The 17,805-nt window shown below is 37.9% G+C and overlaps 2 protein-coding genes across 4 annotated transcripts in view; both read left to right on the top strand.

Annotated features, from left to right (window-relative positions):
* Positions 1–2,746, top strand: part of LOC117995850 (UNC93-like protein) — a 138,465-nt gene extending 135,719 nt beyond the window's left edge. For both annotated transcript variants that reach the window (XM_034983863.2, XM_034983864.2), the window contains 2 exons: positions 573–769; positions 1,525–2,746. In XM_034983863.2, coding sequence (XP_034839754.1) covers positions 573–769; positions 1,525–1,647 — 320 coding nt within the window. In that variant the 3' untranslated portion in view covers positions 1,648–2,746. The remainder of the gene's footprint in view (positions 1–572; positions 770–1,524) is intronic.
* Positions 2,747–12,820: 10,074 nt separating this feature from the next.
* Positions 12,821–17,805, top strand: part of LOC117995267 (peptidoglycan recognition protein-like) — a 32,804-nt gene continuing 27,819 nt past the window's right edge. For both annotated transcript variants that reach the window (XM_069508713.1, XM_069508714.1), the window contains exon 1: positions 12,821–13,111. In XM_069508713.1, coding sequence (XP_069364814.1) covers positions 12,904–13,111 — 208 coding nt within the window. In that variant the 5' untranslated portion in view covers positions 12,821–12,903. The remainder of the gene's footprint in view (positions 13,112–17,805) is intronic.

Here is a 17,805-nt window from a genome sequence, read left to right as displayed (position 1 = left end):
TTCGATCGTGGGCACGCACCTCTAACTTTTCGGAGTTAAATGCGTTTTAAGTAATTAAATATCACTTGCTTTAACGGTGAAGGAAAACATCATGAGGATACCTGCATGCCTGAGAGTTCTCAATAATGTTCTCAAAGGTGTGTGAAGTCTACCAAACCGCACATGGCCAGCGTGGTAGACTATGGCCAAAACCCTTCTCACTCTGAGAGGAGACCCGTGCTCTGTAGCGAGCCGGCGATGGGTTGAATTCTCTATCACGATCACATTAGATAGTACACACAGATCACATTAGTAGATATTTCTAATACCGGATCTCATACCAAGACGGATCGGTCCGAAATTTGACATGCGGAAGACATCCCAGAATATTTTTTTATATTTATAAATCGATTGTAATACCACAACAAAATCATTTCGCTTCGGGAAAACAACCATTAAAATTTCAGCGTGTAGATATTTTACTAACAAATAGGTTTAAGTTTCATGTAATTACTAACACCAATATGATCCTGTTGTTGATCGAAATAAAAACTTTTTTTTATTTTATTTATTTATCTATTTAATTGTTCCAGGATTGTACGGCGTGCTTTTTAGGCGCAACAAAGAAGCTGCATTCTCCAACTACAGGCTATGGGAGAGTGCCGGCTTCGTTATTGCCTACGCCTACTCTACCCACCTTTGTGCCAGGATGAAGCTGTACGTCCTGATGGTGGCTCTGCTCCTCGGAGTCGTAGGGTACATCATCGTTGAGATATTGCACAAGAGAAAGGTGAGTTCATCATCATCATAATTTCTTAGGGTTCCCGTGGGAACTCTTTAATTTTCCAGGACAAAAATAGCCTATGTCCGTCTCCAGGATGTAAGCTAACTTCGTACCAAATTTCATCAAATTCGGTTAAACTGTTGGGCCGTGAAAAGCTAGCAGACAGAAAGACAGACAGACAGAAAAACACACACTTTCGCATTTATAATATTAGTATGGATTGGTGTTCCCAACATTCGTACCTATTTCTACCTCTATCATGCTTTTTAGGGTTCCGAACCTCAAAGGAAAAACGGAACCCATATAGGATCACTTTGTTGTCTGTCTGTCTGTCCGTCTGACTGTCAAGAAACTTACAGGGTACTTCCCGTTGACCTAGAATCATGAAATTTGGCAGGAAGGTGGGTCTTATAGCTGGCATTAGGGGAAGAATCTGAAAACCGTGAATGTGTGGTTACATCACACAAAAAAAAAATTGTGGTCATAAACTAATAATTAGTATTTAACTATATCAAATGGGGTATCATATGAAAGGTCTTCAACCTGTGCATTCTAAAACAGATTTTTATTTATTTTTATGCATCATAGTTTTTGAGTTATCATGCAAAATGTCGAAAAAATACGACTGAACTACGGAACCCTCGTTGCGCGAGCCTGACTCGCACTTAGCCGGTTTTTTATCTTCTGTCTTACTCGTCACCGATGTATGGCGTGCCTAATTTAGTATTCACTTTATATATCTACCTATTTCTGGTTTCCAGGCCCTCCGTCTAAAAGCAATTGCCGAGAACCCGGCAGAAGCGGCCGAAGCCGCCAAGCAGCCGCCAGAAGAGGATGACGAGAAGGACGATATTGATGATGACCTGATCATCACGCATCTGTAAGCACCGAGCGGAGGACAATCCAACGCTTTAAAGCGTCAATAATTTGCCATACCCACTTTTTAGGTACAAAATCTCGAGTATTAACTCGAATTTAATCTATTTAGGGCCAATTTTCCAATCGCCAAATATATGATTTGAGACTAAATTTGATGCGCTAGTTTCAAAGTCAAAGTCAAAGTCAAATGATTTATTCAAAATAGGTAATAAATTACTCTTATTGATAGTCTGGTATGGTGTTAGATTTGTAAGATGTTGTAGTGGTGATAATTATAACGCAAACTTAAAACTAAAGCTACGAGGGTTCCAAACGCGCCCAGGTCTGAGAAGAGCCCACAACAAACTCATCCGGGTATTCTTTTTGATCAAGATCAAGTTTGATCAAGTATAATTACAATATCAAACTAAATACATATAAATCAAATCAAATCATAAATTTTATTGCCTCTAAGTTGCTGAGTGCTGACATAAATTATATAAGGAACACAGATAAATAATACAAATAAAGAACAATTAATAACAATTAAGTAGACCTAGGTCTAGGTCTAGGACTAGGACTAGGCCTGACTTGTTAGTCATCACCTGACTAGGCTTGCCTCATTTATTGTTGCTTACTTGTCAGTGACATTTACACTATATACACTATATACCTACCTACTTATATACACTTTCCTCAACGATTGTGAAAGAGCAACATCTTTTGGTACACCTGTCCAGTGATATTATTCTAATACCATAGATAATACGTTATAATAATGTTCATACTACGAGCGATATATATGTTCATCGGCGAGAGTGGATTTTATGCTCCTTGGAATATAAAATCCACTCTCGCCGATGATCAAGACAAAACGCAAATAAATATGACCTAAAAACTACCGTCTTCACTTTAAACGCGTATAATCTTTTTAACTTAACTATGTAATACCATTGGACTTGTGACTGAAATAAACACAATGCAAATTTTTGAGGCTACTTTCAGACGGCAGTTATTCGATTCGACTTTTTCTCGTATAAAGTTTTACCGTATACGAGAAAGCCGATCACGACTATTTCCATTCGACCTTTACTTGCGTTAAAATAGTCTCCACGTACGTAATACCTACTAAAGACAAGACAAGCCGCTGAGTGTCGTATTCGATAAAATCGTTTCGAAACGCGGCCTCTTCGGTGACAACTTCGGACAGTAAATGGGAAAAATATTTCTCGAACACGGAATTTTCCCGAATAGACTCCGTGTGAACAATTTCGTATGTTTTCTACTGTCACTGCTCTAATCCATAAAATCTCGTATATGGTATACGGCAAAAACTTTGCCGTCTGTAAATAGCCTTAAAACTAATTTGGCGATTGAAAAATTATGCGAGTATGTATCCAATAGTTATTAAGGCTTCATAATTAAGGAGCATCATAGTATATTATTTATATTGAGGTTGCTTTATGGATAGACTTCAACCATACCTATTATGTAAGGTTCAGCAGCTCTTGTGTTAACTTATTAAGTTAATAAACCCTGTACAAATCTGTCGTTTAAATCCAGTTGCATGACAGGTGGTTAAAATTACTTACGGCTACCGTTAAACTTTGACCTTAAATAAAAGCACGAGTCAGGATCAACTTTAGATCAAAATTGTACCTTTAACTTTTTTAATTATAGAGGTATGAATGGTAACAATCCACTTTGTTTTTATTGGTGGTCAAAGAGTAACAGTAACTTAACTTAAACCGTCTGTCATGTACATAATTGGGTATTTGCCTACTTTTGAATTTGATAAATATTATTACTTTATTATAAACTAGGATAAAAATAATGACGTACGCTGAAAAAAATATTAAAATCCAACAAAGATTTACAAAGTTACAGGCATTTTAATTTTGGAGTGGGAGGGTCTTCAATCCATTTCTCGCAAAACGAAAATTTGTATAAAACCGCACGAAGCTACTATGGCATTAGTAGGTTTGACGTCAAACTCCTGTATCGCTATCTCTGTCTAATCAGATATATTTAAATGCTTATAACTTTTTTGTTATTTGATCGATTTAATTAGTTTTTTCAGTTTACGTCATTATTTTTATTCTAGTTTATAATAAAGTAATAAAAAAATTGGAGTCAAATACCCAATTGGGGCTTATGCCACAAGAAAACGTCGTAATTTGACAAACCCGTAATGGGCATATTTACGCACAACCAACATCAAAGGTTACACAATGTGAAGAAAAGCTTCTATTCTTGAAAAAGTTTATACGCCTAGCGTCTGCATAAAATGATAAGTTGAACAGTGCTCGGTTTCTATAACAAATCGTAGGTTCATATAAAACTATAGGTACAATATGCCGATAGAAATATTTTGATTTTATCAATATTTTGTGACAGTTTAAGCAGAAATTGCGTACGAAATTGATTCGTTGCATCAAGAAAAACGCCACGCCACGACTCTGCTGATGTACCTTGCGCCTATGATTTAAATGAGCAAATGAAGAATTCCGGGCACAATATTTCTCTCCCTATCTGCGGGAAGAAGTTAGTATAGCACTCTCTTTTGAAAACATTTTCGAATTGAATTTCGAATGTTTTGTGAAAACACGTTTGTGATTAGTTGATGATTTAAAATGGTTAACGCCCGCTGAGATTTTTTCCTCTTTCATTTGTATGGGATTACGTAACAGGGAGAGTGCTATACTAACTTCTTTCCGCGGATAGGGTATAGATTTGTACACAGCCTTATGTGCCTAGTCCATTAAAAAATCATGTTTCTGTAGCGTACGCATATTAAAAAAAATAGACTAACCCTTCATTTTCGATGCATTTTTTTTAATTTACTGAACGAAATACAACAACGTTAAAATTGACATTTAAAAACGAAGTTTACAAATTTTAAGTTATAACATAATTGCTATAAAACCTACAGACTTTTTAAATATTTGGGTTGGGTGAATTTTAGATATTTTTATACTCCTAAACATAGTACCTACATACCTGTATAATTATCATTTTATGTACATTATAGATTTTGATTATATCGAATCGGTTTCGCATTTTTTGATATGTACCTATTTAAAATTATTTTTTTTATTCTTAAATTTTTACTGGAAATAATTTTCCTTTTGGATAAAAACACCTGTATTTAGTTAACTATCAATAAGTAGTTATAATTAATCGCTTTGTAGCGGCAGCAGTTGGCAATCGCGTTTGGAAATATTCTCTTTATTCAAAAATAATACGGATACGGTGCAGAAAACATTTTCCGACATACCTCCAGTAAAATATATACTTTAATTATCTAAATATTATTATATTATAACAAAATCTTATGACACCCAATTTTATAAGGAATTTATAGGTAGGTACTTACCGTTTTATGGACGTATAAAAACTTAAATTAAACATTTTTTTTTACCCATGAGAATTCATGTTGTTTTTGAATTAAGTAAAGTTAGGAAGTTAATAGGGGACGAAATTTTGGTACGTATTATAGATAGCGAATTTCTTATATATTTCATATTTTACAATTATTGACATTATGATTTATTTACATTATCATAAACTTGACTTTATATCCTAGACTTGAATTCAAAATATATTGAGAATAGAAATATCGTATAAGTAAAATATTAAATACCACCTAAATCATATTATTCGTACAAAAATGAGAAATTACATAGAGTTATTGTGTTTATAACAATGTATTAATTTTTATAATTAAAATATTATAAATAAATGTGAATTTGTTAGCAATAAGCGTATTTCATTTTCATAGTAATTATTGGAGACAGCAGATTCACTATAAGGCAAGTTAGATCAAAATAAATTAATGTAGTACTTATAGGGTTATAAATATTTAGAGAATAAGTTAGTATATTTATGAATCTTTTCAGTATACTATATTTTTAACTCATATAGCTATAATATATTTGACAATAATTATCGTTTTATAGTAAATTAATACGAAACTCGAAATAAGGGGGCGATTGCACAGTGCATTTGTAAATTTGTAATAATTATATTATTACAAATTATTGCTTTATGTTATTTTGACAGCTGTTGATTTTTTTCTTTTTCAAATATCAAAACTACTTTTCCACTTGCGATCTTTTGAAAGTATTATTCTTCTATATTAAAGATGTATATTTACTTTAATTGTACCTACCAGATTTTAATTATTTTTTTATTGCGTCTAGCTGTAAAACAATAACAACAACTTCAGCTGTCAAACTGTTGCAAGCCCCTTGATAGTGATTATAATATACTGGCAATAGTTAGTTGCTCGAAAAAGAAAACATTAACAAATTACATTTATAACATTATAGCTTATAATAAACCGTTGATCTGATTATAAATTGATAAATAACTATTTAATTATAGCGTCAATGTTTTAGTAGTTACGATACTAAAAAAATCGTATGACTGTATTTTATTTCAAATGAAAAATAATGTGGAGCTTACATATAATAATTATTATATTTATAAAAATACTTGACAATATTAAATAAATAATAATTCGGAAATTTTAAAATATATGTGCCTACTCCATTTATTTATTGTCAAGTGTGTTAAAGCACAGTTTTAGTACTGCAAGAATAAATTCTTACAATACTAAAATATACATAAACATTCCGAGCGGAATTTATTAAGATATTGAAAAAAAAACACTTATTAATTAAAGAAACTGCGATATTGTACTTTATATAATCCATACTAATATCATAAATGTGAAAGTGTGTATATCTGTCAACCGATGCTTAACCGATTTTGAAGAAACTTTGGTACATAGGTAGCGTGCGTCTATGAGACAAACAAGGCTACTTTATTTTAGTGTTTAAACTATCGTAGTGATTTCCATTATAAATGTAGAAGAAACTGGCTTCTCGCACGTAATTTCGAATAATTTCGAGTAGGTACCTGTGAAAAAGGACCCCGGATGGGTTCGAAACTAGTCGGGCTAACGTCGACTAAATACGTGAGTGAAGGCGGTTTTTTCTACATTTATAAAAGCTACTTTCTATTCCGGAAAATCAAAGAGTTCCCATGGGATTTTCAAAATGACAGGGATGACACAGGGATAAATTCGTGGGCATCATCAAAGCGATGCCGATTAGCATTAATTAGGAACGCTTCAGAGTAATGCATACGATTTGACCTATTAGCGCCGATGGTAAGCGTGAGAAAACCAGCCCAGACTTCTGTGGCGGGACGTAGAGCGTTGACAGTGTGACATTAGGGCGGGATGCGTTAAAAGCAGCGTTGCCATTATGCAAGTCCATTGTGCAAGTATGACATCCCATGGGTGCCAAGCCACTTGTATTATAAATATATTTGCCAGAGCTTGCTCTTTGCATGCAAGGTCTTACTTGCAAATATTTACGCCAGTTTTCTAATCACTTGCATAACGATTGCACGCAAGCTACTGCTACTCGAATAATAATTATTTACACGCAAAACAATATTTATATTATGCCCAGCTCAACAATTGCAGGTTTACTTTTCAACTAATAAAGCTGCATGCAACTTGCATGCAAGTCACTTGCATAATGATAACGCGGCTTTATTGTTGTAAGGTTAAATAAACCACGTGATAACATTATAGCTGTAAACAAACGTAAACTTATTTTATTATTATTGTAAATTAAATTTTGAAACGTACCTAGTTATTAAGTAAATCTAAGGCTATTATATTATCAGTAAAATATATAAACATTGTTTTTATCTAATAATAACATTTATGAATTAGATTAAGTAGTTAAGTATACCTACTAATTAATTATAATATTATATACGAATTTGTGATGAAAATAAACACTTAGATGTTTGGTCAATATTTTGTATTATTTAATCTGCGATAATGCGAAAGTGTGTTTGTTTGTTGGTTTGTCCTTCAATCACGTCGCAACGGTGCAACGGATTGACGTATTTTTTTGCATGGGTATAGGTAACCTCGAGAGTGACATAGGCTACTTTTTATCCCGGAAAATCAAAGAGTTCCCACGAGATTTTTAAAAAACCTAACTCCACGCGGATGAAGTCGCGGGCATCAGCCAGTAGTCTATAACGATCACCTGGTTGTATCGTATAAAATTGTGGTGATAGCCTAGTGGTTAAAGACGCCTTATGGGGGTGGGGGCGCCGCGCACACCCGTACAGCCCCCGCGCTAACCCGGTGCGCGGCCGAAAGTAATGTACGTCGACCTTAAAGGTTCGTACGCAGTACGCACCTGAGCGGCGCGGCGCGGCGCTTCAGCGAGCTGCACGTCGCGGCACATAGCGTCAAAATATCATTTCTATCATTTTGTATGGCGCATATCGCACTAGAGCGGCGCTGCACAGCGCTTCACCGCGCGTTGCCGCGCGGCACGGCTGGAGAGAATATTTTGAAGCGCAGCGAAGCGACGCGCAGTGCAGTGACGCTAGTGCGACATACCCAGCGGCGCGGCACGGCGCTTCGCCCTCGTACGCGAACGGGTATAAAAGTGACGCGCAAGTGACGCGAAGTGCCGCGTACTGAAGTTGTAGTGCGGTAGGCACCGTCGAGCGGCCTGAGGTGACGCGTTCTGCAGTCGGACTGAAGAGCCGCGCCGCGCCGCTCAGGTGCGTACGAACCTTTAGAAGGAGAAAGGAGATTTTTAGAGCACTGTCTCTGTCGTTGAGACTTGAGACCGACAGAACGTCATATAGGAATGAGTGACATAGACAACTGGACAACATACAAAAACCGGCCAAGTGCGAGTCAGGATCGCGCAATGAGGGTTCTCTACTACAGTCGTATTTTTTCGACATTTTGCACGATAATTCAAAAACTATGATGCATAAAAATAAATAAAAATCTGTTTTAGAATGTACAGGTGAAGACCTTTCATATGATACCTCACTTGATATAGTTATCTCACTTCGAAAGTTGAAAATACTAATTATTAGTTCATGACCACAATTTTTTTTTTTGTGTGATCTAACCCTAAATTCACGGTTTTCAGATTTTTCCCCAAATGTCAGCTATAAGATCTACCTACCTGCCAAATTTCATGATTCTAGGTCAACGGGAAGTACCCTGTAGGTTTCTTGACGGACAGACAGACAACAAAGTGATCCTATAAGGGTTCCGTTTTTCCTTTTGAGGTACGGAACCCTAAAAATGGTGACACCACCAACTTCACATGTACAAAACAAGAACCCAAAACTTCTTTGGTCCCATCTCCAGGTGTGAGAAGGAAAGATACTAATGTATAATTCTGATGTGTCATATCCTTATGCAACTAGTTACTTACTTAGGTACACTTGTGTTTTATCCATGATGTATCCATGTTTATCTGGCGGCCATGGCCGAATTAACACAGATAAGTACTTACAGTTTGCTAACCTATTCTAAACTCTAAATATATGAAAAGGAAAAGTGACTGACTGATCTATCAACGCACAGCTCAAACTACTGGACGGATCGGACTGAAATTTCGCATGTACATAGCTATTATGACGTAGGCATCCGCTTAGAAAGGCTTTTGGAAAATTCAACCCCTAAGGGGGTGAAATAGGGGTTTGAAATTTGTGTAGTCCACGCGGACGAAGTCGTGAGCATAAACTAGTACATTAATAATAAGTAAGCGTGAGCACCAGCTCAGATTAGATAGCTTACAGCTTATTGAACAAAAAACAGGCCAAAACCAACTAGTGTAACTAGGCAGTTTTTGATATGATTGCTAATTTATATTTATGGAGAGAGAGATGAAAAATATCTTTTTCCGAAAATAGCTGATTCACTTGGTTGCATCTTTTTCTTATAAATGTGTTAGTAGCATGTTTTGTCTTGCTTGGTGCATTATAGAACAGTTTACGATGGCGATAGTTAATCCGTGGGTGCCTTAAAAATATTTTAGAAAGTAGATAACTATGTAGAGTCAACCCCGTTGTTCATAAACTTAAATAAAAGGACTTTGGATCTCATGACAAAGGATCTCTTTGAACAGGTCTAAACGTCATTTGAATAAAAAATCTTTCTATTCTTTACTTATATATTCATTAACGATGACTAGCGTTTAATAAACTGCCAAATAAATGTCCGCCGTGACTGTGATAAAGAGAGAGCAAGCGCGTGCCAGACTGTCGTTATTTTATAAAAGGTGTTGTATAAAAGCGGTTTTCCTCCAAAGCCTCATGATCCAAACAAACATCCAAACAAACGTGAGGGTCCTACCAGTGTTGGGGACAATACGCAGCGAAACTTTCAGCTTTTATAAAAAAACGAAGGTCTGGCACGCGTTGGATCGTAGTCCATGAGAGCACAATAAGCCTTTGCTTCCGGTTATTATCAAAAATTGTGATAGCTAGATATAAAATCGATAACCTAGAAGTCGAAATCGTACTTATCAGCTACATTTCTGCTAAAAGTCGAAATCGTACATTACTTGATTTACACTTTGGGAAGAAGCAAGTTGGTGATCAGTAAAATCAGCGTGTGAACTGATACACTCTTAAGTGATAAGTCTTGTGAATTACACTTGAAACTTGACACTTTTCATCACTTGCACATGTACCTGCTTTTCACAAAGTGTAAAACAGCGCTAGCGGGATGATTCACTAACTTAGTGATTAACATTTGAATGATAGCCACCGAGCTCATTTCACATTTATTTTTAAACCATTGAATCTTCTTCTTCTTCTTCCTTACCTTATCCCACGCTACGTGGGGTCGGCACAACATGTCTTCTTCTTCCACTCATTCCTGTCATTCGTCAACGTATTATCCACTTCTTTTTCACGCATATCCTCTTTCACGCAATCCATCCACCTTTTCTTTGGTCGTCCTCTCCTCTTTTTTCCTTCCACATGCATACTTAACATTCTTCTAGTGACATGGCTTTCTTCCCTCCGCATTATATGCCCATACCATGCCAGCCTATTACCCCTCATCTTTTCTACCACTGGCGCTACTTTCAAACTACCCCTTATATATTCATTTCTTATCTTATCCATCCTTGTCACACCACACATCCATCTCAACATTCGCATTTCAGTCGCATGTACTCGCCTTTCATCCGTCCCTTTTACCGCCCAACATTTTAAACCATTGAATATTTCTACGAAAAATTATTTATTATATATCACACAGTGAAGCAGCAATGTAGAACCAACCAATGTCAAAATGAGCTCGGTGGCTGTCATTCAGTGTAGACGTAAACTACGTCTAACTAAGTCTACGGAAAATTATTTAAATATCACTCAGTGAAGCAGCAATGTAGAACCAACTTACGTAGTCATTCAGTGTTGACCAGTGAGTTAGCGATTCATGCCGCAGGCCTCAGAAGTTAGTCAAGTCGTATGCGGTTGAAAGGTAGCACACAGCATGACTAACCTGAGAAACCCCACAATCTTAAGTGTATAAGTAAGTACCTAGAGTTTTGTCGTCTCAACGGATGGAGGACCACCGATTGTCACCGGATGCAGATTACATACCTAGGTACCTACCTATTTACCTATAGTGAACGCACTTTAAACTGAGTCGTCGAGTTATCAGTCTGTTTCGCTCGCACTTACAGGTCGTAGGTAAGTGTGAGCGAAACAGACAGATAACTCGACGACTCAGTTTAAAATGCGTCGACTATAGGTACACAGATTACCGATAGGCAAAGTCAAATACCTCTAACAATCGATCATTGCTCTAACAATGTTATCAGACAATAGATATTGCAAATATTGTAACACTTTCAAGAGATTACGACAAATTAGGCGAACAGTCATTGTCACTAAAATTCTTCATCACTAGTCTGTTATCGATAAAATTGTACTAAAAGAAGACCAATCTGAGCTAGTGCTCACGCTAATTCATTAATGAACTAGCTTTATAGTCCGTGAAATATGACTCCTCACGCGCCATTACAGACAACTCCATGTCTTAACTTTCAAGTCAAAAGTACTCAAAAGTACGGTTAATAAGGACTAAAATCCTAAAATCGTACTTTTGACATGACATTTGTCACAAAAAGTTAAAATGGCGGCGGAGTTAAATTTTACGCGTTATAAATAATAATAATTATTATTATCACTATATCATTTATGTGAACTAGACTGAGAAAACTCTCGATTTGATCCTGCAGGTCGATTCCATAAAACCTGCATCAATCATTATACAATCACTACTTTACGCTCTTTGCGCTCACTATACTGAGCAAGCATCCATATGGTAAGAATGACGAACTATCAGAGAACAGGAAAGGTGGTAAGTATCAATTCACACAACTCGTCAGGACACTGCCCTTTGTAGAGTTGATACACCGCACATAGAGAGTTGCCGTCCTTTGCTACGCGCTCGTTCAACCCACCGCGCCGGTGCAGTGACGCTGCAACGGCCAGTAGGGCCAGCAATAGGTATAACACAGTCCGAAAGAAAAACCAGCCAAGTGCGAGTCACGCTGGCGCACTGAGGGTTCCGTGCTTCAATCGTATTTTATCAACATTTTGCACGATAAATCAAAAACTGTTATGCCTAAAAATAAATAAAAATCTGTTTTAGAATGTACAAGCAAAGCCCTTTCATTTGATACCCCCATGGTATAATAATCCTACTTTGAAAATTGAAAATAGTAATTATTAGTTTATGACCACAATTAATTTTTTTTTGTGTGATTTGACCACAAATTCACGGTTTTCAGATTTTTCCCCTAAAGTCTGCTATAAGACCTACCTACCTACCTACCAAATTTCATGATTCTAGGTCAACGGGAAGTACCCTGTAGGTTTCTTGACAGACCGACAGACAGACAACGATAAGTAATCCTATAAGGGTTCCGTTTTTCCTTTTGAGGTACGGAACCCTAAAAATCGGTGCTCTAGGGATTCCAAAGCGCATGACGATTTGGATATTGTCCTCAAACTGTCCTGATATATCCGGCCAAATGCTTCAAAATGTTGCATGTGCTCACACAAAGGTATCAATCAAGATTCAAGACTCACACTCACTCTTTGGTCAAGAGACAGACATTTCACAATAGATAGTGCGCATCTTATTTGGAGTAGCAATCGTCTTATCACTTCTTTTATTGAATGCACGAGCCAAAAAAACAAAGTTATTTTTCGTCGCAAATCTGCGGCTTATGATAAGAGGTATTATGTACTATGTAATCATTGTAATGTACTACGATTAACGAAGTTTGTACATATAACTTGCTAGTGCTGAAGTTAGTCACACAAGGAACGTCGCCGCGCGTTGCCGTCTCGAACCGATTGTGTTCATTGCGTCATAATATACAAGTGCTGGTACCTATACAAGTGTAGTGATGTGGGTTTCGAACGGTGTTGTTTCGAATGGAGGACATCGGGTTGAGCCTGTATCCGATGTCGCGGTGGTGGACGAAAGGGCAATAGCAGCGGCACTCCCGCCCTCTCACATAGAGACTGTCAACGTTACAAAGTCATCTAAAGTACACGTTGGTACAAAAGTCGTCTCTATTACGCAGAATGTTCACAACAAGGAAATGCTTAAAGGTAATCGCAGGCGCAGCCTTTGTCCTTTCTTAAGTCGGTGATCCCAGAGTTCTGAGTACGCTGGTTTCAATGTCACTGACTAATCGATGACAAAACAATAATATGCAAATTGTTATCTATTTGACTCTCTTGATTAGCAACTTTTGTGCGGTATTGAGATCAATAAACGGGAAACTTGGGGTGAGATCTATAGAGCGCACTCTGACTTTGCTTAGACTTAAGACAGAGTTAAAACGAGACAGGTGTATATCTCTCACATAAATCTGTCTTGTTTCAACTCAATCTTAAAGTGCGCTCTATGGATCTCAGCCTTAGAGCTGTGCAGCTAACTCTACTTGGCTGTGGGATCGACTACTTACATTAGCCATTACATTGGGCGTTAAAACCCTTTCAGTTCGTTCTGGAGTATAAAGATATATGATTTATTCCAATGTAACTTAATTTATTATTACTTTGTAACTACTATTTTGATAAATGAAAAATAAAATAAATATAAGTCTAACTTAGCAAGGTTATAGGTATATCATATACCTACCGTTTCACTCAGACGGTTGAGGTAGGGCATGAATTTTAATGTAAAAATCAAGGAATCAAGCGCGAGCCTCAATAGCTCAACGGTTAGAGGAGCGAACTGAAATCCGAAAGGTTGCCGGTTCAAACCCCACCCGTTGCACTATTGTCGTACCTACTCCTAGAACGAGCTTAACGCTTAGTTGGAGGGGAAAGGGGAATTAGTCATCATTGGCTAATATTCTTTGTAAAAAAAAACAACATCATCAGAGTGATGACTCTACGAGCCATCATAGTCAAATAATAACAGATACCAAAAATATGAACTTTATAATCTTATAAACTATTATTAACTGCTTGCCTAGTATAAATGTTTGAAGCATTATTTATAATTTACATCTGTACATTTACAACATAACACTAAACGTTTAAATATAAAGTATGTAAGTAAGTAGGTATGTATATGCTAGCGTTGTAGCTTGCGTTTAAATAACACAGAATATATATATACCTATCATTTATATAATGTTTATTTGTTTACAATAAATGTTTTAAGGTGCATTTACATATTCGCATGAGTGACGAGACAGGAAGCGAGCTGCCAGATAACACATTCCTATCGGGTGACCAGTCTTGTCTCGCAATCATGCAGTGGCAAGCTTATTTTGATTAAATTAACAATCATTCCGTTATCAGTTTTCCCCTCAACTTTTAATATGTGTATCTTTAAGTCAAGTCATCTTCAAGGCAAACGCGCTCCATCTTATGCTACTCATGCATCTACACTTGCCAGCCGGCCTGATTGCAGTCAAGCTCTAGTCTATTTTTTTTTTACCGCTGAATGGTCGAACAAATTGTATCAGCTGGCGCAATCTACCAGTTAATTTATTCGCATACAACTTTACATGCAATTTGATAGCAAATCAAAATTATTCCGTGTGGAATAGGCATTGTATGCGACATGTCGATGGTATTAACGGCGAGTCGCAAGACGAACTGCAATAGCGAATATGTAAATGCACGGTTACAGAGCAAAGCGCATTGCGAATTGACATATAAATTACATAATATATAACATACACGTCTAAATATAGCTATAACGTATATGATGAAGCTGTTTACATAGTGATAAGCGTGCAATGCAAACATATTTCCCTAGTGATCTAACCACTTATGTGTGTAAATAATTAATTTTTGAACCGTTGCGCTAATTTTTTGACGTTATCTATCTATGTATATTTGTTTCCAGGATACGAGCTTTTTTTAGGGTTCCGTGCCTCAAAAGGAAAAAGGAACCCTTATAGGATCACTTTGTTATCTGTCTGTCTGTCCATCTGTCTGTCGTGTCTGTCAAGAAAACCTATAGGGTACCTTTACCCTATAGGGTAAAGGTTATATACCTTTAACCTTCTCGTTGACGTAGAATCATGAAATTTGGTAGAATATAATTTTGACGGGATTTTAAAAACCTACATCCACGCGGACGAAGTCGCAGGCATCATCTAGTATGATATAAGATTATGTCGTCGTACAAGTTACACGATCATCACCAGATACCTACCTACACCAAATATTATATTATTACATATATAAGAATGCTGTGAACTTTGAAGCAGATATAAAATTAGGTAGGTACCTATAAGTTCGACCTCTAAAGACTTTACGTTCATTATATTAATGAGAGATCAAGTTGAATTGGTGGTCATACAAATTAGCGCCATATCGGTAAGATTTTCCTTATTTACTGACGTAGCAACAGATTCCCAGAGCGCGTTTTCGTTTATTATTTCAGATTGTAGTATTGTAACTGCTATAGGTATATCTCAGTATTTATACGTGAGCGTTCACATCGAACATGTCTTATTCAATCATAATAAATACTTACTCTTGTTTGAGAAGCGCTGGTTGCATCTCTCGCCATAGACTTAACGACATCGCGTCCGGAGATTCCTTGCCACCGCGCATGTGCCAGCTTGGCGCGCAGTGATGGCAAGGCACCTGATAGTATGAACACACGAGTAGAGTGGTATGACGCTCATTCTTTGGAAGATGGGCAGGTCACCCGTTTGGGTTGCAACGACATCGCGTCCGGAGATTCCTTGCCACCGCCCATGTGCCAGTTTGGCGCGCAGTGATGGCAAGGAACCTGATAGTATGAACACACGAGTAGAGTGGTATGACGCTCATTCTTTGGAAGATTGGCAGGTCACCCGTTTGGGTTGCAACGACATCGCGTCCGGAGATTCCTTGCCACCGCCCATGTGCCAGCTTGGCGCGCAGTGATGGCAAGGCACCTTATAGTATGAACACACGAGTAGAGTGGTATGACGCTCATTCTTTGGAAGATGGGCAGGTCACCCGTTTGGGTTGCAACGACATCGCGTCCGGAGATTCCTTGCCACCGCCCATGTGCCAGCTTGGCGCGCAGTGATGGCAAGGCACCTGATAGTATGAACACACGAGTAGAGTGGTATGACGCTCATTCTTTGGAAGATGGGCAGGTCACCCGTTTGGGTTGCAACGACATCGCGTCCGGAGATTCCTTGCCACCGCCCATGTGCCAGCTTGGCGCGCAGTGATGGCAAGGCACCTTATAGTATGAACACACGAGTAGAGTGGTATGACGCTCATTCTTTGGAAGATGGGCAGGTCACCCGTTTGGGTTGCAACGACATCGCGTCCGGAGATTCCTTGCCACCGCCCATGTGCCAGCTTGGCGCACAGTGATGGCAAGGCACCTGATAGTATGAACACACGAGTAGAGTGGTATGACGCTCATTCTTTGGAAGATGGGCAGGTCACCCGTTTGGGTTGCAACGACATCGCGTCCGGAGATTCCTTGCCACCGCCCATGTGCCAGCTTGGCGCGCAGTGATGGCAAGAGACCTGATAGTAAGACCACACGAGTAGAGTGGTACGACGCTCGTTCTTTGGAAGATGGGCCGGTCATTCGTTTGGGTTGCAACGTGTGCAGACACTTTAGCTGCATCACACATTCAGGTGACCTCCTCTCTATGGCGGGTGCAGCGGCCACCAGCGCTGAACTGGCCAAAAGGCACATACATGGAAACCTGGACGAGAGCGTCATATTTGTGCCTTTTAGCATGGAGGTCTTGGGGCCGTGAGACTTAAGTTTTTGATAGATTTAAGTTTATTTTATAGAATTGTTAAATACTATATTACCTATTTGATTCAATAAAAAAAATACATATGCTGGAAGTTACTAAGATAGTACAAATGATATAGGAAATTTTCTCCAGTTTAAAATTTATTACGTTACTATTTTCATCGCAGAATGCGTCGGAACTCGAAAGAGATATTGTTGCAAAATAACAAGTGATCAAGGGCGAATGGGATTCGCACGCAAAGTTTTGCTTGCCATCGTACAAGTTTCACTTCTATCGGGTATACATACGGCATACCAATATAAGTACTCGACAGGTTGAAATGGTAATCGGGAAGGGAACGCCCCGCACACCCGCACAGCCCCGCGCTAACCCGGTGCGGGCGAGCGCGGGTGACGTGTGGGTGTGTGGGGCGCCCCGCCGCCTCATACCCCGATTGCCGCAGACTACAGACCTGTCGCAGACTACTATTGCAAAAATGTAATATTTCCACCATATTTTTAGAAATTGGAACCTTTAAATTAAGAGTGAATAATCATCTTCTAAGCACTCTAGGTAGCAGCGTCACTTGTCTGCAATTGTCTGTAATTTTGGAGTTGTTGAAAAAAAATACTTTGTTCCCAAACTTTCTTACTCTTGTCGTTGTAAAAAAATATTTTCTCTAACATTGTAAGAATTTCTTTCTCCGCTAAATGAAAGATTTTTATTGTTGTGGTCATAGGTAGTGTCCGTGAACTTAGCAGAGCATGTGCCAGCAGATCAAAATACAAAAAGGAGTTCTCTTCGCATGCAGAAGAGTTCTAGAGTTCCTGATACTTTTTAAAGATAGTTCTGGTGATTTAACCAAAAAAATCGCAGTTAAAATAATGCTCTGCTAACTTCCAGTAGCAGATCATTTTCGAGCAAAGCTAAAAAAAGACAGTTCTGTACGCATGCAGCTCAGTTCTATAGTTCCTCACACTTTATAATGATAGTTCTGACCATTTAAGCTAAAAAAAAAATTGATTGAAAAATGAATAAAAATTCAAACTTTATAAACACAAGTAATTAAAAAATTCC

This window comes from Maniola hyperantus, chromosome Z, assembly GCF_902806685.2.
Source record: "Maniola hyperantus chromosome Z, iAphHyp1.2, whole genome shotgun sequence".
NCBI lineage: Eukaryota > Metazoa > Arthropoda > Insecta > Lepidoptera > Nymphalidae > Maniola > Maniola hyperantus.
This window is presented reverse-complemented; position numbering and strand designations above follow the sequence as displayed.